The sequence below is a fragment of the Mya arenaria genome, chromosome 8, assembly GCF_026914265.1.
Source record: "Mya arenaria isolate MELC-2E11 chromosome 8, ASM2691426v1".
Classification (NCBI taxonomy): domain Eukaryota; kingdom Metazoa; phylum Mollusca; class Bivalvia; order Myida; family Myidae; genus Mya; species Mya arenaria.
The window spans coordinates 55,863,945-55,883,965 of NC_069129.1; the positions used below are offsets into that span (position 1 = coordinate 55,863,945).

The 20,021-nt window shown below is 37.2% G+C and overlaps 1 protein-coding gene across 2 annotated transcripts; it reads right to left on the bottom strand.

The window, feature by feature from the left end:
- Window positions 1–1,208: 1,208 nt before the first annotated feature.
- On the bottom strand, window positions 1,209–19,969 carry LOC128242707 (trafficking protein particle complex subunit 2-like protein). Of its 2 annotated transcripts, XR_008262674.1 has the most exons (6): window positions 19,926–19,969; window positions 18,787–18,959; window positions 17,920–18,007; window positions 17,389–17,468; window positions 1,515–3,113; window positions 1,209–1,440 (listed from the first exon to the last, which is right to left on the bottom strand). XR_008262674.1 is itself a non-coding variant. In XM_052959968.1 (5 exons), the coding sequence occupies exons 1-5, from the start codon at window positions 19,956–19,958 to the stop codon at window positions 3,074–3,076; spliced, it is 414 nt and encodes a 137-aa protein (XP_052815928.1). In that variant the 5' UTR covers window positions 19,959–19,969; the 3' UTR covers window positions 1,209–3,073. The 2 variants fall into 2 exon arrangements, 1 of the variants encoding a protein (XP_052815928.1); XM_052959968.1 differs by having other exon boundaries at window positions 1,209–3,113.
- Between the last annotated feature and the right edge of the window lie 52 nt (window positions 19,970–20,021).

Genomic DNA, 20,021 nt, shown 5'->3' on the forward strand with positions numbered 1-20,021 from the left:
ATATTATTTCGTAAAAATTGCTCCACTCTTAATTACAGCTTTTCGTGTTGCAACGGATATATGAATCATGCTTGTTAGGTATTGAACTGCAAAAGTGAATAGAAATTGATTTTTTTAACTTGTGTCGCTGCCGGCCCTTAAACAGAATCAGGAAATAAACTGTCAAAAACATGTCTTTTCAAACACGTCTTTTCGTATTGCCTTAAAAATTGACTCTAATGTGACTTTCATATCAATGTGTTTGACTTCAGTATTGACAACTAGAATTGTTTTAACTTGATGTGGCATTGTCACTGAAATGCAACTTTTCATTATCCTAAACTAAGTAATAAGACTATTCTATGAATGACAAGACTTTTGATGAAAAAACAACATTTATAGATAATATAGATTCTAATCTTCATTTATAGGTATTGTTGCATTTAAATCCTCGTCTTATGTATCAGAAGCCAAGCTGAATTCTACTAGGACATGGACACCTCAAAATGTCACGTTGGGTGCAATATTGAACAGATTATGGTACATCTGGCAGGGATTGTTCCCATGACCTCTTACTTTGCAGGTGGATACTATCGCGGAGATATTAAAGATCGCTCAAAAGAGTCATGGTACAAGTGCTGATATATATTAAATACCCAGTTACGGGTGGTTTTATGTACACTGTAATATACGTGAATAAACAAAATTGTTAATATCAGAAGTTGTTAATGTTGAAACGGAATTTGTTTTAATTTCAATGTTTCTTCTTCTTGTTACCGGTGATGGGACATTCTCTTGAACAAAGTTATTTTTGTCAACAGTTTTTTATTTTAAGTTACCCAGTTAAAAAGCATAATTCATCCTGTATTTCTTAGATTATGAATATAAACAAATATACATGCCAATCAGAGAATGACCCTTTCTATATGTATCATGGCTTGTGATCTATACTGTATACATGTCCGAGTATACGTGAAAATCCTTTCATGTTGCCCCTATCCGACTAACCTTAGACAAGTCAAATAGCTTATGATACTCACTAAGAGTCATCTAGAAGTTAGATTCAAGATCAAGGTCTTTATTACTGATATTTTTCTTCAAATGTTAATTGTGACCTTGACCTTTGACCCATTTACATGTTTCATTGGAAACCATCCAATGACCAATGGCAAGTTTTATGACTTTTATAGACAAATTAATGGAAAAAGAAATCACAAAATACTCATATAAACCAGGTTGTACATTTATTAAAAATATTGCACATTTCAAACAGATTTATATTGTAACTGTGATAATTAATGACAATAGGTGCTGCGAAACTAAAGCCAATGCTTATCTGTTGATTTCAGTCTTAAAGGGGCATAACTCAATACAGATATTAAACCCAGAGGTATGGCCCTTGCTATTCATGACCATATTGTCGCTGGCAAACATGTATTGCAACAATTTTCATTTGAATATCTTGGAGCTGTAGCCAAGGTCAAGGCTTTTGCAGGACACTACCAATGATGATGACACCAAGGCTATGACAATACCTCGGACCAACAGATTAGCTATAAATAAATCCATTGTACATTAAGTTGATGACTTCTTGCAACTTAAACATTAACTATGAACATGAACAGTGGTTGGAAAAAGAACAATGGTTTTTAACATGTAGTGCAGGTTTTTTAGTATCCTCATAAACGAAGGTATTTGTGATAATAACAATTCTGTCAAGACTCGTTACATTCTGCAGACAAGTAGAAATCATGAGAACACTAGTTTTTAGAAAGAATGGCCTTTTGTTATACTGTAGGAGTATATAATACCACTATAGCCACTTGTCAAATAAAAAAAAAACATCACATGAAAATGTTCTGAATGAATTTACAAAATAATTTCCAATACATGAAATAGCAATATTGAAGTAACACATTCAATTTTATAAACATTTAAAAATCTTATATATTTTTATGGCCAAATAGGAATAACATGTAAGGCCAAAATAAAATAAAATTGTTTGTTTAGGGTAACTTTCCCAAAATTTCTAGGTAGGGTAGGTAGGGATTTTTTTTTTTTTTTTTTCTAAATCTGTCGTAAGTTCAGAGTGTTTTCTTACAAATGGCAGTCTTTCCTACATTACTGTCATTGCCTGACTTTGTTTTATCATATAAACAATAATTCTGATTAAAATCTGCATTTATCCGCCCTTCGTAACTCTCTATTCACTAACGAGTATTTTTTTGCTCAGAAATGAAAAAAAAAAGAGTTAGGGTCGGCGCATTTTTATAGGTAGGGTCGGGTTACCCGAAACAGACATTTTTTTTTTTAAGCCTAATAATCTTGGTATATATCTTGCTAAATACTCTTACTTTTGTTTTGTGCGTACTATTTATTAAATTCAACACCTCTTATTGAAGAAGGCCTAAAGATGATTTTGAATGCATTATCACGTTTTACACGTTAAACTTTTATGATCAAAACAAAACAATGCATTTAGGTACAGATAAAACAAGATTAGCGTTTATTAATGTGTTTTTTTTAATTCGTTGCTATATATGCTGTATATCCACAAATTCCACAGTTAAAAAAGAGCCAAATATCACATATATATATTTTTTATCTGAATCTCAATCATATGAAATTTTTGGTTTCAGCATTTAACTCAAATGAGATAAACAGAATCATGCATTCTAACTAAACAAATAAATTTTATCATCAACCTATATTGTGGTCCTTTAAACATGTATGGTTATAAGGACAAAAAACTAAAAAAAACTACATTGAATCAGAAGTATTTGATAGGGTATTTTGTATTTAACATAGGAATGACTTAAACTTTTTATGCTAATTGCAACACTGTATGAAAATAGGACCAATTTATTGGATTAAATTAAGCAGGTGCATTCATAGCATCAATTTGGGAACATGCTGCTAATACTCAACAAATAACATTGTACACATAATTTATGTCAACTTATGTATAAAGTTAGAAGAAAGTTAATCACTAATGACCACAAATGATAATTGCTGGTTGTGTACACCCATTGACGATTATTTGATTACATTGATCATCGAGCCATCACTACAGCTACCTCATGTCTGTCAACAATCACTCCTGCACCATGGACAGCACAGTGCTATTGAATGTCCTGAAATACACACAATAATACATTAACTGGTGTACAGTGAGTTTTAAAGCTGCACTCTCACAGATTGAACGTTTTGACAATTTTTTTATTTTTTGTCTTGGAACGAGCAAATTTTTGTGAAAGTCCATGAAAACCAGTTATATAAGAGTGCTGACAAAAAATTAGATCGCAGATTTTCATATTTAGGTTAAAAAATTGATGTTTTATGCATTTTTCTTAAACCGTTAGTAACGGTTTAAGCCATAAAACCTTAATTTTCGAACGAACATATGCAAATCTATGAGCTGATCTTTTGTCAGTAATCTAATATCACTGGTTTGCAGATATTTACGCAAAAAAATGCTCTTTCCAGGACAAAAAATAAAAAAGTTGTAAAAATGGTAAATCTGTGAGTGTGCAGCTTTAAAACAAAAAACAACAACACAATCAAAGAAAGATTTTGTTAAACTTTTCAACATTACTGAAACACATTTTTTTATGCTATGAGGCATTTTAGATAATCTGTTATTTCTCAATTAAAGCGATATAAGGTATTTCAAATAGATAAAAATATGTATTATTGAAACCACATTTTTCGAATCACATTAAATGTTTTGATGGAATAATGAGTTTTGAGATTGTGTTAAGTAAGCTTTCCACTTGGGTGCTCTTAGTAATTCTAATTGTGCCCACTGGAGTGCCTTAAGTAATAGTAACTTCACCCAATGGAGTGCTTTAATTAATACATGATTGTAGTTACTTAACCCACTGGAGTTCTTTAAGTAATAGTTACTTAACCCAATGGAGTTCTTTAAGTAATAGTTACTTCACCCACTGGAGTGCTCTATGTAATAGCTGCTTCATCCACCAGAGTGCTCTAAGTAATAGTTTCTTCACCCACTGGGGTGCTCTAAGTAATAGTTTCTTCACCCACTGGGGTGCTCTAAGTAATTGTTATAGTACCCTGGAGTGCTTTAAGTAATAGTTACTTCACCCACTGGAGTGCTCTAAGTAATTGTCATAGTACCCTGGAGTGCTTTAAGTAATAGTTACTTAACCCACTGGAGTGCTCTAAGTAATAGTTTCTTCACCCACTGGAGTGCTCTAAGTAATTGTTATAGTACCCTGGAGTGCTTTAAGTAATAGCTACTTCACCCACTGGATTGCTCTAAGTAATTGTCATAGTACCCTGGAGTGCTTTAAGTAATAGTTACTTAACCCACTGGAGTGCTCTAAGTAATAGTTTCTTCACCCACTGGGGTGCTCTAAGTAATTGTTTCTTCACCCACTGGAGTGCTTTAAGTAATTGTTATAGTACCCTGGAGTGCTTTAAGTAATAGTTACTTAACCCACTGGAGTGCTCTAAGTAATAGTTTCTTCACCCACTGGGGTGCTCTAAGTAATTGTTTCTTCACCCACTGGGGTGCTCTAAGTAATTGTTATAGTACCCTGGAGTGCTTTAAGTAATAGTTACTTCACCCACTGGAGTGCTTTAAGTAATTGTCACAGTACCCTGGAGTGCTTTAAGTAATAGTTACTTCACCCACTGGAGTGCTTTAAGTAATAGTTTCTTCACCCACTGGGGTGCTCTAAGTAATTGTTATAGTACCCTGGAGTGCTTTAAGTAATAGTTACTTAACCCACTGGAGTGCTCTAAGTAATAGTTTCTTCACCCACTGGGGTGCTCTAAGTAATTGTTATAGTACCCTGGAGTGCTTTAAGTAATAGTTACTTCACCCACTGGAGTGCTTTAAGTAATAGTTACTTCACCCACTGGGGTGCTCTAAGTAATTGTTATAGTACCCTGGAGTGCTTTAAGTAATAGTTACTTCACCCACTGGAGTGCTTTAAGTAATTGTCATAGTACCCTGGAGTGCTTTAAGTAATAGTTACTTAACCCACTGGAGTGCTTTAAGTAATAGTTTCTTCACCCACTGGGGTGCTCTAAGTAATTGTTATAGTACCCTGGAGTGCTTTAAGTAATAGTTACTTCACCCACTGGGGTGCTCTGAGTAATTGTCATAGTACCCTGGAGTGCTTTAAGTAATAGTTACTTCACCCACTGAGGTGCTCTAAGTAATTGTTATAGTACCCTGGAGTGCTTTAAGTAATAGTTACTTAACCCACTGGAGTGCTTTAAGTAATAGTTACTTCACCCACTGGGGTGCTCTAAGTAATTGTTATAGTACCCTGGAGTGCTTTAAGTAATAGTTACTTCACCCACTGGGGTGCTCTAAGTAATTGTTATAGTACCCTGGAGTGCTTTAAGTAATAGTTACTAAACCCACTGGAGTGCTTTAAGTAATAGTTTCTTCACCCACTGGAGTGCTTTAAGTAATAGTTTCTTAACCCACTGGAGTGCTTTAAGTAATAGTTTCTTCACCCACTGGAGTGCTTTAAGTAATAGTTTCTTCACCCACTGGAGTGCTTTAAGTAATAGTTACTTAACCCACTGGAGTGCTTTAAGTAATAGTTTCTTCACCCACTGGGGTGCTCTAAGTAATTGTTATAGTACCCTGGAGTGCTTTAAGTAATAGTTACTTCACCCACTGGAGTGCTTTAAGTAATAGTTTCTTCACCCACTGGAGTGCTTTAAGTAATAGTTTCTTCACCCACTGGAGTGCTTTAAGTAATAGTTTCTTCACCCACTGGGGTGCTCTAAGTAATTGTCATAGTACCCTGGAGTGCTTTAAGTAATAGTTATTTCACCCACTGGAGTGCTCTAAGTAATAGTTTCTTCACCCACTGGGGTGCTCTAAGTAATTGTTATAGTACCCTGGAGTGCTTTAAGTAATAGTTACTTCACCCACTGGGGTGCTCTAAGTAATAGTTACTTAACCCACTGGAGTGCTCTAAGTAATTGTTATAGTACCCTGGAGTGCTTTAAGTAATAGTTACTTAACCCACTGGAGTGCTTTAAGTAATAGTTTCTTCACCCACTGGAGTGCTTTAAGTAATAGTTTCTTCACCCACTGGAGTGCTTTAAGTAATAGTTACTTAACCCACTGGAGTGCTTTAAGTAATTGTTTCTTCACCCACTGGAGTGCTTTAAGTAATTGTTATAGTACCCTGGAGTGCTTTAAGTAATAGTTACTTCACCCACTGGAGTGCTTTAAGTAATAGTTTCTTCACCCACTGGAGTGCTTTAAGTAATAGTTTCTTCACCCACTGGAGTGCTTTAAGTAATAGTTTCTTCACCCACTGGGGTGCTCTAAGTAATTGTTATAGTACCCTGGAGTGCTTTAAGTAATAGTTACTTCACCCACTGGGGTGCTCTAAGTAATTGTTATAGTACCCTGGAGTGCTTTAAGTAATAGTTACTTCACCCACTGGAGTGCTTTAAGTAATAGTTTCTTCACCAACTGGAGTGCTCTAAGTAATTGTTATAGTACCCTGGAGTGCTTTAAGTAATAGTTACTTCACCCACTGGAGTGCTTTAAGTAATAGTTACTTCACCCACTGGAGTGCTTTAAGTAATTGTTATAGTACCCTGGAGTGCTTTAAGTAATAGTTACTTCACCCACTGGAGTGCTTTAAGTAATAGTTACTTCACCCACTGGGGTGCTTTAATTAATTGTTATAGTACCCTGGAGTGCTTTAAGTAATAGTTACTTCACCCACTGGAGTGCTCTAAGTAATTGTTATAGTACCCTGGAGTGCTTTAAGTAATAGTTACTTCACCCACTGGAGTGCTCTAAGTAATTGTTATAGTACCCTGGAGTGCTTTAAGTAATAGTTACTAAACCCACTGGAGTGCTTTAAGTAATAGTTTCTTCACCCACTGGAGTGCTTTAAGTAATAGTTTCTTAACCCACTGGAGTGCTTTAAGTAATAGTTTCTTCACCCACTGGAGTGCTTTAAGTAATAGTTTCTTCACCCACTGGAGTGCTTTAAGTAATAGTTACTTAACCCACTGGAGTGCTTTAAGTAATAGTTTCTTCACCCACTGGGGTGCTCTAAGTAATTGTTATAGTACCCTGGAGTGCTTTAAGTAATAGTTACTTCACCCACTGGAGTGCTTTAAGTAATTGTCATAGTACCCTGGAGTGCTTTAAGTAATAGTTACTTAACCCACTGGAGTGCTCTAAGTAATTGTTATAGTACCCTGGAGTGCTTTAAGTAATAGTTTCTTCACCCACTGGGGTGCTCTAAGTAATTGTTATAGTACCCTGGAGTGCTTTAAGTAATAGTTACTTCACCCACTGGAGTGCTTTAAGTAATTGTCATAGTACCCTGGAGTGCTTTAAGTAATAGTTTCTTCACCCACTGGGGTGCTCTAAGTAATTGTTATAGTACCCTAGAGTGCTTTAAGTAATAGTTACTTCACCCACTGGAGTGCTTTAAGTAATAGTTTCTTCACCCACTGGAGTGCTTTAAGTAATAGTTTCTTCACCCACTGGAGTGCTTTAAGTAATAGTTTCTTCACCCACTGGGGTGCTCTAAGTAATTGTTATAGTACCCTGGAGTGCTTTAAGTAATAGTTACTTCACCCACTGGAGTGCTCTAAGTAATTGTCATAGTACCCTGGAGTGCTCTAAGTAATAGTTACTTAACCTACTGGAATGCTCTAAGTAATAGTTTCTTCACCCACTGGGGTGCTCTAAGTAATTGTTATAGTACCCTGGAGTGCTTTAAGTAATAGTTACTTCACCCACTGGGGTGCTCTAAGTAATAGTTACTTAACCCACTGGAGTGCTCTAAGTAATTGTTATAGTACCCTGGAGTGCTTTAAGTAATAGTTACTTAACCCACTGGAGTGCTCTAAGTAATAGTTTCTTCACCCACTGGAGTGCTTTAAGTAATAGTTTCTTCACCCACTGGAGTGCTTTAAGTAATAGTTACTTAACCCACTGGAGTGCTTTAAGTAATTGTTTCTTCACCCACTGTAGTGCTTTAAGTAACTGTTATAGTACCCTGGAGTGCTTTAAGTAATAGTTACTTCACCCACTGGAGTGCTTTAAGTAATAGTTTCTTCACCCACTGGAGTGCTTTAAGTAATAGTTTCTTCACCCACTGGAGTGCTTTAAGTAATAGTTACTTAACCCACTGGAGTGCTTTAAGTAATAGTTACTTCACCCACTGGAGTGCTCTGAGTAATTGTTATAGTACCCTGGAGTGCTTTAAGTAATAGTTACTTCACCCACTGGAGTGCTTTAAGTAATTGTCATAGTACCCTGGAGTGCTATAAGTAATAGTTACTTAACCAACTGGAGTGCTTTAAGTAATAGTTTCTTCACCCACTGGGGTGCTCTAAGTAATTGTTATAGTACCCTGGAGTGCTTTAAGTAATAGTTACTTCACCCACTGGAGTGCTCTCAGTAATTGTTATAGTACCCTGGAGTGCTATAAGTAATAGTAACTTAACCCACTGGAGTGCTTTAAGTAATAGTTTCTTCACCCACTGGAGTGCTTTAAGTAATAGTTTCTTCACCCACTGGAGTGCTTTAAGTAATAGTTTCTTCACCCACTGGAGTGCTTTAAGTAATAGTTACTTAACCCACTGGAGTGCTTTAAGTAATTGTTTCTTCACCCACTGGAGTGCTTTAAGTAATTGTTATAGTACCCTGGAGTGCTTTAAGTAATAGTTACTTCACCCACTGGAGTGCTCTAAGTAATTGTTATAGTACCCTGGAGTGCTTTAAGTAATAGTTACTTCACCCACTGGAGTGCTTTAAGTAATTGTTATAGTACCCTGGAGTGCTTTAAGTAATAGTTACTTCACCAACTGGAGTGCTTTAAGTAATTGTTATAGTACCCTTGAGTGCTTTAAGTAATAGTTACTTAACCCACTGGAGTGCTTTAAGTAATTGTTATAGTACCCTTGAGTGCTTTAAGTAATAGTTTCTTCACCCACTGGGGTGCTCTAAGTAATAGTTACTTCACCCACTGGAGTGCTTTAAGTAATTGTCACTTCACCAACTGGAGTGCTTTAAGTAATTGTTATAGTACCCTGGAGTGCTCTAAGTAATAGTTACTTAACCCACTGGAGTGCTCTAAGTAATAGTTTCTTCACCCACTGGAGTGCTTTAAGCAATAGTTACTTCACCCACTGGAGTGCTTTAAGTAATTGTTATAGTACCCTGGAGTGCTTTAAGTAATAGTTACTTCACCAACTGGAGTGCTTTCAGTAATTATTATAGTACCCTGGAGTGCTTTAAGTAATAGTTTCTTCACCCACTGGGGTGCTCTAAGTAATAGTTACTTCACCCACTGGAGTGCTTTAAGTAATTGTTATAGTACCCTGGAGTGCTTTAAGTAATAGTTACTTCACCAACTGGAGTGCTTTAAGTAATTGTTATAGTACCCTGGAGTGCTTTAAGTAATAGTTACTTCACCCACTGGAGTGCTCTAAGTAATTGTTATAGTACCCTGGAGTGCTTTAAGTAATAGTTACTTCACCCACTGGGGTGCTTTAAGTAATTGTTATAGTACCCTGGAGTGCTCTAAGTAATAGTTACTTAACCCACTGGAGTGCTCTAAGTAATAGTTTCTTCACCCACTGGAGTGCTTTAAGTAATAGTTACTTCACCCACTGGAGTGCTTTAAGCAATTGTTATAGTACCCTGGAGTGCTTTAAGTAATAGTTACTTCACCAACTGGAGTGCTTTAAGTAATTGTTATAGTACCCTGGAGTGCTTTAAGTAATAGTTTCTTCACCCACTGGGGTGCTCTAAGTAATAGTTACTTCACCCACTGGAGTGCTTTAAGTAATTGTTATAGTACCCTGGAGTGCTTTAAGTAATAGTTACTTCACCAACTGGTGTGCTTTAAGAAATTGTTATAGTACCCTGGAGTGCTTTAAGTAATAGTTACTTCACCCACTGGAGTGCTTTAAGTAATTGTTATAGTACCCTGGAGTGCTCTAAGTAATAGTTACTTAACCCACTGGAGTGCTCTAAGTAATAGTTTCTTCACCCACTGGAGTGCTCTAAGTAATTGTTATAGTACCCTGGAGTGCTTTAAGTAATAGTTACTTCACCCACTGGAGTGCTTTAAGTAATTGTTATAGTACCCTGGAGTGCTTTAAGTAATAGTTTCTTCACCCACTGGAGTGCTTTAAGTAATAGTTTCTTCACCCACTGGAGTGCTTTAAGTAATAGTTTCTTCACCCACTGGAGTGCTTTAAGTAATAGTTTCTTCACCCACTGGAGTGCTTTAAGTAATAGTTACTTAACCCACTGGAGTGCTCTAAGTAATAGTTTCTTCACCCACTGGAATGCTCTAAGTAATTGTTATAGTACCCTGAAGTGCTTTAAGTAATAGTTACTTCACCAACTGGAGTGCTTTAAGTAATAGTTTCTTCACCCACTGGGGTGCTCTAAGTAATTGTTATAGTACCCTGGAGTGCTTTAAGTAATAGTTACTTCACCCACTGGAGTGCTTTAAGTAATAGTTTCTTCACCCACTGGAGTGCTTTAAGTAATAGTAACTTCACCCACTGGAGTGCTTTAAGTAATTGTTATAGTACCCTGGAGTGCTTTAAGTAATAGTTTCTTCACCCACTGGGGTGCTCTAAGTAATAGTTACTTCACCCACTGGGGTGCTCTGAGTAATTGTTATAGTACCCTGGAGTGCCTTAAGTAATAGTTTCTTCACCCCCTGGAGTGCTCTAAGTAATTGTTATAGTACCCTGGAGTGCTTTAAGTAATAGTTACTTAACCCACTGGAGTGCTCTAAGTAATAGTTTCTTCACCCACTAGGGTGCTCTAAGTAATTGTTTCTTCACCCACTGGGGTGCTCTAAGTAATTGTTATAGTACCCTGGAGTGCTTTAAGTAATAGTTTCTTCACCCACTGGAGTGCTCTAAGTAATTGTTATAGTACCCTGGAGTGCTTTAAGTAATAGTTACTTCACCCACTGGGGTGCTCTAAGTAATAGTTTCTTCACCCACTAGGGTGCTCTAAGTAATTGTTATAGTACCCTGGAGTGCTTAGTAATAGTTACTTCACCCACTGGAGTGCTCTAAGTAATTGTTATAGTACCCTGGAGTGCTTTAAGTAATAGTTACTTAACCCACTGGAGTGCTTTAAGTAATAGTTACTTCACCCACTGGAGTGCTCTAAGTAATTGTTATAGTACCCTGGAGTGCTTTAAGTAATAGTTACTTCACCCACTGGAGTGCTCTAAGTAATTGTTATAGTACCCTGGAGTGCTTTAAGTAATAGTTACTTCACCCACTGGAGTGCTCTAAGTAATAGTTTCTTCACCCACTGGAGTGCTCTAAGTAATTGTTATAGTACCCTGGAGTGCTTTAAGTAATAGTTACTTCACCCACTGGAGTGCTCTAAGTAATAGTTTCTTCACCCACTGGGGTGCTCTAAGTAATTGTTATAGTACCCTGGAGTGCTTTAAGTAATAGTTACTTCACCCACTGGAGTGCTCTAAGTAATAGTTTCTTCACCCACTGGGGTGCTCTAAGTAATAGTTATAGTACCCTGGAGTGCTTTAAGTAATAGTTTCTTCACCCACTGGGGTGCTTTAAGTAATTGTTATAGTACCCTGGAGTGCTTTAAATAATAGTTACTTCACCCACTGGAGTGCTCTAAGTAATTGTTATAGTACCCTGGAGTGCTCTAAGTAATAGTTACTTCACCCACTGGAGTGCTCTAAGTAATAGTTTCTTCACCCACTGGAGTGCTCTAAGTAATAGTTTCTTCACCCACTGGAGTGCTCTAAGTAATAGTTTCTTCACCCACTGGGGTGCTCTAAGTAATAGTTACTTCACCCACTGGAGTGCTTTAAGTAATTGTTACTTCACCAACTGGAGTGCTTTAAGTAATTGTTATAGTACCCTGGAGTGCTCTAAGTAATAGTTACTTAACCCACTGGAGTGCTCTAAGTAATAGTTACTTCACCAACTGGAGTGCTTTAAGTAATTGTTATAGTACCCTGGAGTGTTCTAAGTAATAGTTACTTAACCCACTGGAGTGCTCTAAGTAATAGTTTCTTCACCCACTGGAGTGCTTTAAGTAATAGTTACTTCACCCACTGGAGTGCTTTAAGTAATTGTTATAGTACCCTGAAGTGCTTTAAGTAATAGTTACTTCACCAACTGGAGTGCTTTAAGTAATTGTTATAGTACCCTGGAGTGCTTTAAGTAATAGTTTCTTCACCCACTGGGGTGCTCTAAGTAATAGTTACTTCACCCACTGGAGTGTTTTAAGTAATTGTTATAGTACCCTGGAGTGCTTTAAGTAATAGTTACTTCACCAACTGGAGTGCTTTAAGTAATTGTTATAGTACCCTGGAGTGCTTTAAGTAATAGTTACTTCACCCACTGGAGTGCTCTAAGTAATTGTTATAGTACCCTGGAGTGCTTTAAGTAATAGTTACTTCACCCACTGGGGTGCTTTAAGTAATTGTTATAGTACCCTGGAGTGCTCTAAGTAATAGTTACTTAACCCACTGGAGTGCTCTAAGTAATAGTTTCTTCACCCACTGGAGTGCTTTAAGTAACTGTTATAGTACCCTGGAGTGCTTTAAGTAATAGTTACTTCACCCACTGGAGTGCTTTAAGTAATAGTTTCTTCACCCACTGGGGTGCTCTAAGTAATAGTTACTTCACCCACTGGAGTGCTTTAAGTAATTGTTATAGTACCCTGGAGTGCTTTAAGTAATAGTTACTTCACCAACTGGAGTGCTTTAAGTAATTGTTATAGTACCCTGTAGTGCTTTAAGTAATAGTTACTTCACCCACTGGAGTGCTTTAAGTAATTGTTATAGTACCCTGGAGTGCTCTAAGTAATAGTTGCTTAACCCACTGGAGTGCTCTAAGTAATAGTTTCTTCACCCACTGGAGTGCTCTAAGTAATTGTTATAGTACCCTGGAGTGCTTTAAGTAATAGTTACTTCACCCACTGGAGTGCTTTAAGTAATAGTTATAGTACCCTGGAGTGCTTTAAGTAATAGTTTCTTCACCCACTGGAGTGCTTTAAGTAATAGTTTCTTCACCCACTGGAGTGCTTTAAGTAATAGTTTCTTCACCCACTGGAGTGCTTTAAGTAATAGTTTCTTCACCCACTGGAGTGCTTTAAGTAATAGTTACTTAACCCACTGGAGTGCTCTAAGTAATAGTTTCTTCACCCACTGGAGTGCTCTAAGTAATTGTTATAGTACCCTGGAGTGCTTTAAGTAATAGTTACTTCACCCACTGGAGTGCTTTAAGTAATAGTTTCTTCACCCACTGGGGTGCTCTAAGTAATTGTTATAGTACCCTGGAGTGCTTTAAGTAATAGTTACTTCACCCACTGGAGTGCTTTAAGTAATAGTTTCTTCACCCACTGGAGTGCTTTAAGTAATAGTTACTTCACCCACTGGAGTGCTTTAAGTAATTGTTATAGTACCCTGGAGTGCTTTAAGTAATAGTTTCTTCACCCACTGGGGTGCTCTAAGTAATAGTTACTTCACCCACTGGGGTGCTCTAAGTAATTGTTATAGTACCCTGGAGTGCCTTAAGTAATAGTTTCTTCACCCCCTGGAGTGCTCTAAGTAATTGTTATAGTACCCTGGAGTGCTTTAAGTAATAGTTACTTAACCCACTGGAGTGCTCTAAGTAATAGTTTCTTCACCCACTAGGGTGCTCTAAGTAATTGTTTCTTCACCCACTGGGGTGCTCTAAGTAATTGTTATAGTACCCTGGAGTGCTTTAAGTAATAGTTTCTTCACCCACTGGAGTGCTCTAAGTAATTGTTATAGTACCCTGGAGTGCTTTAAGTAATAGTTACTTCACCCACTGGGGTGCTCTAAGTAATAGTTTCTTCACCCACTAGGGTGCTCTAAGTAATTGTTATAGTACCCTGGAGTGCTTAGTAATAGTTACTTCACCCACTGGAGTGCTCTAAGTAATTGTTATAGTACCCTGGAGTGCTTTAAGTAATAGTTACTTAACCCACTGGAGTGCTTTAAGTAATAGTTACTTCACCCACTGGAGTGCTCTAAGTAATTGTTATAGTACCCTGGAGTGCTTTAAGTAATAGTTACTTCACCCACTGGAGTGCTCTAAGTAATTGTTATAGTACCCTGGAGTGCTTTAAGTAATAGTTACTTCACCCACTGGAGTGCTCTAAGTAATAGTTTCTTCACCCACTGGAGTGCTCTAAGTAATTGTTATAGTACCCTGGAGTGCTTTAAGTAATAGTTACTTCACCCACTGGAGTGCTCTAAGTAATAGTTTCTTCACCCACTGGGGTGCTCTAAGTAATTGTTATAGTACCCTGGAGTGCTTTAAGTAATAGTTACTTCACCCACTGGAGTGCTCTAAGTAATTGTTATAGTACCCTGGAGTGCTCTAAGTAATAGTTACTTCACCCACTGGAGTGCTCTAAGTAATAGTTTCTTCACCCACTGGGGTGCTCTAAGTAATAGTTATAGTACCCTGGAGTGCTTTAAGTAATAGTTTCTTCACCCACTGGGGTGCTTTAAGTAATTGTTATAGTACCCTGGAGTGCTTTAAATAATAGTTACTTCACCCACTGGAGTGCTCTAAGTAATTGTTATAGTACCCTGGAGTGCTCTAAGTAATAGTTACTTCACCCACTGGAGTGCTCTAAGTAATAGTTTCTTCACCCACTGGAGTGCTCTAAGTAATAGTTTCTTCACCCACTGGAGTGCTCTAAGTAATAGTTTCTTCACCCACTGGGGTGCTCTAAGTAATTGTTATAGTACCCTGGAGTGCTTTAAGTAATAGTTACTTCACCCACTGGAGTGCTCTACGTAATTGTTATAGTACCCTGGAGTGCTTTAAGTAATAGTTACTTCACCCACTGGAGTGCTCTAAGTAATAGTTTCTTCACCCACTGGGGTGCTCTAAGTAATTGTTATAGTACCCTGGAGTGCTTTAAGTAATAGTTACTTCACCCACTGGAGTGCTCTAAGTAATTGTTATAGTACCCTGGAGTGCTTTAAGTAATAGTTACTTCACCCACTGGAGTGCTCTAAGTAATTGTTATAGTACCCTGGAGTGCTTTAAGTAATAGTTACTTCACCCACTGGAGTGCTCTAAGTAATAGTTTCTTCACCCACTGGGGTGCTCTAAGTAATTGTTATAGTACCCTGGAGTGCTTTAAGTAATAGTTACTTCACCCACTGGAGTGCTCTAAGTAATTGTTATAGTACCCTGGAGTGCTTTAAGTAATAGTTTATTCACCCACTGGAGTGCTCTAATTAATTGTTATAGTACCCTGGAGTGCTTTAAGTAATAGTTACTTAACCCACTGGAGTGCTCTAAGTAATAGTTTCTTCACCCACTAGGGTGCTCTAAGTAATTGTTTCTTCACCCACTGGGGTGCTCTAAGTAATTGTTATAGTACCCTGGAGTGCTTTAAGTAATAGTTACTTCACCCACTGGAGTGCTCTAAGTAATTGTTTCTTCACCCACTAGGGTGCTCTAAGTAATTGTTTCTTCACCAACTGGAGTGCTCTAAGTAATTGTTATAGTACCCTGGAGTGCTTTAAGTAATAGTTACTTAACCCACTGGAGTGCTCTAAGTAATAGTTTCTTCACCCACTGGGGTGCTCTAAGTAATTGTTATTGTACCCTGGAGTGCTTTAAGTAATAGTTACTTAACCCACTGGAGTGCTCTAAGTAATAGTTTCTTCACCCACTAGGGTGCTCTAAGTAATAGTTTCTTCACCCACTGGGGTGCTCTAAGTAATTGTTATAGTACCCTGGAGTGCTTTAAGTAATAGTTACTTCACCCACTGGAGTGCTCTAAGTAATTGTTTCTTCACCCACTAGGGTGCTCTAAGTAATTGTTTCTTCACCCACTGGAGTGCTCTAAGTAATTGTTATAGTACCCTGGAGTGCTTTAAGTAATAGTTACTTAACCCACTGGAGTGCTCTAAGTAATAGTTTCTTCACCCACTGGAGTGCTCTAAGTAATTGTTATAGTACCCTGGAGTGCTTTAAGTAATAGTTACTTCACCCACTGGAGTGCTCTAAGTAATTGTTTCTTCACCCACTAGGGTGCTCTAAGTAATTGTTTCTTCACCCACTGGGGTGCTCTAAGTAATTGTTATAGTACCCTGGAGTGCTTTAAGTAATAGTTACTTCACCCACTGGAGTGCTCTAAGTAATAGTTACTTCACCCACTAGGGTGCTCTAAGTAATTGTTTCTTCACCCACTGGGGTGCTCTAAGTAATTGTTATAGTACCCTGGAGTGCTTTAAGTAATAGTTACTTCACCCACTGGAGTGCTTTAAGTAATAGTTTCTTCACCCACTGGGGTGCTCTGAGTAATTGTCATAGTACCCTGGAGTGCTTTAAGTAATAGTTACTTCACCCACTGGAGTGCTCTAAGTAATTGTTATAGTACCCTGGAGTGCTCTAAGTAATAGTTTCTTCACCCACTGGGGTGCTCTAAGTAATTGTTTCTTCACCAACTGGGGTGCTCTAAGTAATTGTTATAGTACCCTGGAGTGCTTTAAGTAATAGTTACTTCACCCACTGGAGTGCTTTAAGTAATAGTTACTTCACCCACTGGAGTGCTCTAAGTAATTGTTATAGTACCCTGGAGTGCTTTAAGTAATAGTTACTTAACCCACTGGAGTGCTTTAAGTAATAGTTTCTTCACCCACTGGAGTGCTTTAAGTAATAGTTTCTTCACCCACTGGAGTGCTCTAAGTAATTGTTATAGTACCCTGGAGTGCTTTAAGTTATAGTTACTTAACCCACTGGAGTGCTTTAAGTAATAGTTTCTTCACCCACTGGAGTGCTTTAAGTAACAGTTACTTCACCCGCTGGAGTGCTCTATGTAATTGTTATAGTACCCTGGAGTGCTTTAAGTAATAGTTACTTAACCCACTGGAGTGCTCTAAGTAATTGTCATAGTACCCTGGAGTGCTTTAAGTAATAGTTACTTCACCCACTGGAGTGCTTTAAGTAATAGATGCTTTATCCACTGCAGTGATATAAATAATAGTTACTTCACCCTCTGAAGTGCTCAAAGTAATAGTTACTTCACCCTCTTGTGTGCTCTAAGTAGTGGTTACCTCACCCTATGGAGTGCTCTAAGTCATGGTTTCTCAAACCACTGCCCAAGTTATTGAAATTATACAAATCAAGCACGAAGCACTAGTGTATTATTAGTTCAATCACAAGGGTTTGGTGTATGAACTATTTTGAACCATATTGTCAACCTTACCTTGCAATAAATTGTGTGTGTATATATGGAAATATTGCTGTAATTTCTCCGAACACTACTTATTGCATGGAGCCATGTCTTCAAGAATGAATGCATAAATTAAAACACAGAAAACAGTCTCCAATATGGAACAACTTCTATTGTCAATATCTTACTTGGAGGATATAGAGTCCCCAGGAATGTAGAAAGGATTACACACCATATCCACATAAGCATTGTGCAGTTTTCTGAACATCTGAAACATTCAAGTACATTACATAACTATACCATAATACAATGAAGCAATACAATGTTACTGTATTATAATATATTTTATCTTTAAATAATGTCCTATGTCTTGAAAACATACATTTCCAGGTCATCAGCTCTTTGTTATGTTTCGATAGGATATGTATGTTTGTTATAAATGTCGCAAAATAGCTCATTTAGCTAATGTGTCTTGTTAGAATACCCGACTTTAAATAAAGATTCTAAAGTATCTTGTATACATGTTACAATCAAACAACATCAACCACTGTACCAGTTAAAATCAAACACTATCACCTAACGTATATGTTACAATCAAACACTGCAAGTACTACCTATCATACATGTTACTACACTATCACCTACCGTACTTGTTCCAAAGAGCTCTCAGTATCATACATCTATTATTTAGACCGTAAGAAAGGTATGAATCTACTCACACTTCTTATTTCATTATCCCGTAATGTTGTGTTGGATGATTCAACAACTATCACAAACTTTATTTTAGTATTGGTTACATATCCATATCTTAACATCTATTAAGGAAAGATAAGCAATAAACAACCAATGGCTAAATTTTACTTCACATGTACATGTGAGTTACGTCGTGTTAGAATAATCAGACTGTATTAAACTGCTAAGAGTATGTATGTGTAAGGCCCATATTTCATGTGCATGCCATCCACATCCAAAGTCAGCATTAATTCTGTGTTACTCATACACTTTTTAAAATGAAGCCGTATTTCATGTGTCAATAAAAACATTAATACAACAGAAAAAATTGAAGAGGAAATATCATCCTAAAGTTAAAAGAGTCAATTTCATGTCAAAAGTTGATTTTCACATATCAGATGTTTTATATAAAATCATTAATTACAGACTTAATCAAAATGTTTCAATTCCATGTAGAAAATATTCAAATCGGACAAACACAGAATAAAAGTTTCATTCTCTGTATATTTTGCTTTATGACATGATTTTAGCGGAATGCGGATTGGATGCACATGGGGTAACATGGAATGAAACCAACAATATATAACTTGTCCTTTTTTATGTAACCGTACAGAGGATGCAGACAGCTGATGCGACAGCATCCACAATCCACATGTGACACTGGCCTTATATGATGGTATTCTTATTCTATCCACCTCTTTTGTAAAATACATTTACTTGTCATAAAGAGAAATAAATTTTATACTTGTAACTTATGTAATCTGAACAAAAAGAATTTCAGTGTAACATGATGGTTAAAAAACATTTAAATTTCAATGGTGAAAGTTAAAATATTTTTAAAAATGAAAGGATACACTTTATAATCTTCAGTCGGATACAACAGTCCAAGATACAGTTCTCGTAATTCGTTGGCATTCTTGCCGACATTGTTGACCTTCTCCTCGATCACATCTAGTGAAGTGTGCACCGTGTAGTAGAACTTTAACTCATTTTCTGCCGATGCTGCCTTTATGTATAAAGGGTAGTTCTGGAAACAAAATCAACAATGTATCTTATTTAATTTACTAACTACATACTGTTTTTAAACTTATATCATTTTAACATTTTTTGTCCATTTCCTGGGGTCATCGTGTGTGGAAAAAATTGTTTCGTTAACTTAGGTTTTGTGTCTATTGTAAAACCCTGGCTGTAGGTATTCAATGACTTAGTGGGCAACATTTCATACATGAAGAACTTCCTTAAAATCAAAGATAAACAACCTCTCCATTTTCCCTTTGTTTCTGTATGTATTTCTTTAGACCTTGCAGTCAAGGATAACCCTTGCAAGCACTTATTTCCAACAGGGACCTTTTTTTTTGCTGAAGGAGCAGCACGCGGAAGAGACAGTGGTGGGATACAAGGAAGTCCAGGTGCGATACCCTAGCTTTTTATCGATGAAACCCCTTGGTTCTTTTACGTGCTTGGTGTAAAGCACCGATACACAGAGTAAAACTTTTCTGGGTTAAACCAGTACTGAGTACAACACTTTTCCAAGCACTACCCTTTAAATGCCAAGCCCCAGCCAAGGGAGCTACTTGTACCAACTTTTAACTCCTTTTGGTATGACACAGCCAGGGATCGAACCCACTACCTCCCACTCCATAGGCGGACGCCTTAACCACTAGGCCACAGAGATGGTGTTATAAAACAAGACACAGATTTACTTGGTAGGCAGGTTTTCTTCATATCTGTTTTTTTATGGTTGCATTTTCAGGACGACTTATTATCAATTTTATCAAATTGTGCTACATTGATGAAGTCGTACAATGGCTACATATCCGAACCTTATGTCCTATCCAAATTATAAGCTATAAGAGACAATTTATCCTTGTTGTTGACACATATTCTAAAAAAAATCCGTTAATAATTGTTAGAAAACAATTAAAGGAACTGAAATCAACAGTGAAGTCGACAAATAAAGCGAAAAGGATCATAAACTTTGAAAAATTTCAACCTCCTTTGCAATGACAGCAACACAGACGGCCATCTTTCTTTTAATTATAGCGACCAATGGCAATTAGAAGAACGGTGGGAAACCCAGGGTCAAAAG

Bases quoted from the DNA above. Each gene is read 5' to 3' on its own strand.
- LOC128242707 (XM_052959968.1), bottom strand. From the start codon at position 19,958: ATGGCCGTCTGTGTTGCTGTCATTGCAAAGGAG. The intron at 17,469-17,919 runs GTGAGTAGATTC...TGAATGTTTCAG, and splicing joins GGGATAATGAAATAAGAAGT to ATGTTCAGAAAACTGCACAA. The intron at 3,114-17,388 runs GTAAGATATTGA...TGTGTATTTCAG, and splicing joins GGGGACTCTATATCCTCCAA to GACATTCAATAGCACTGTGC.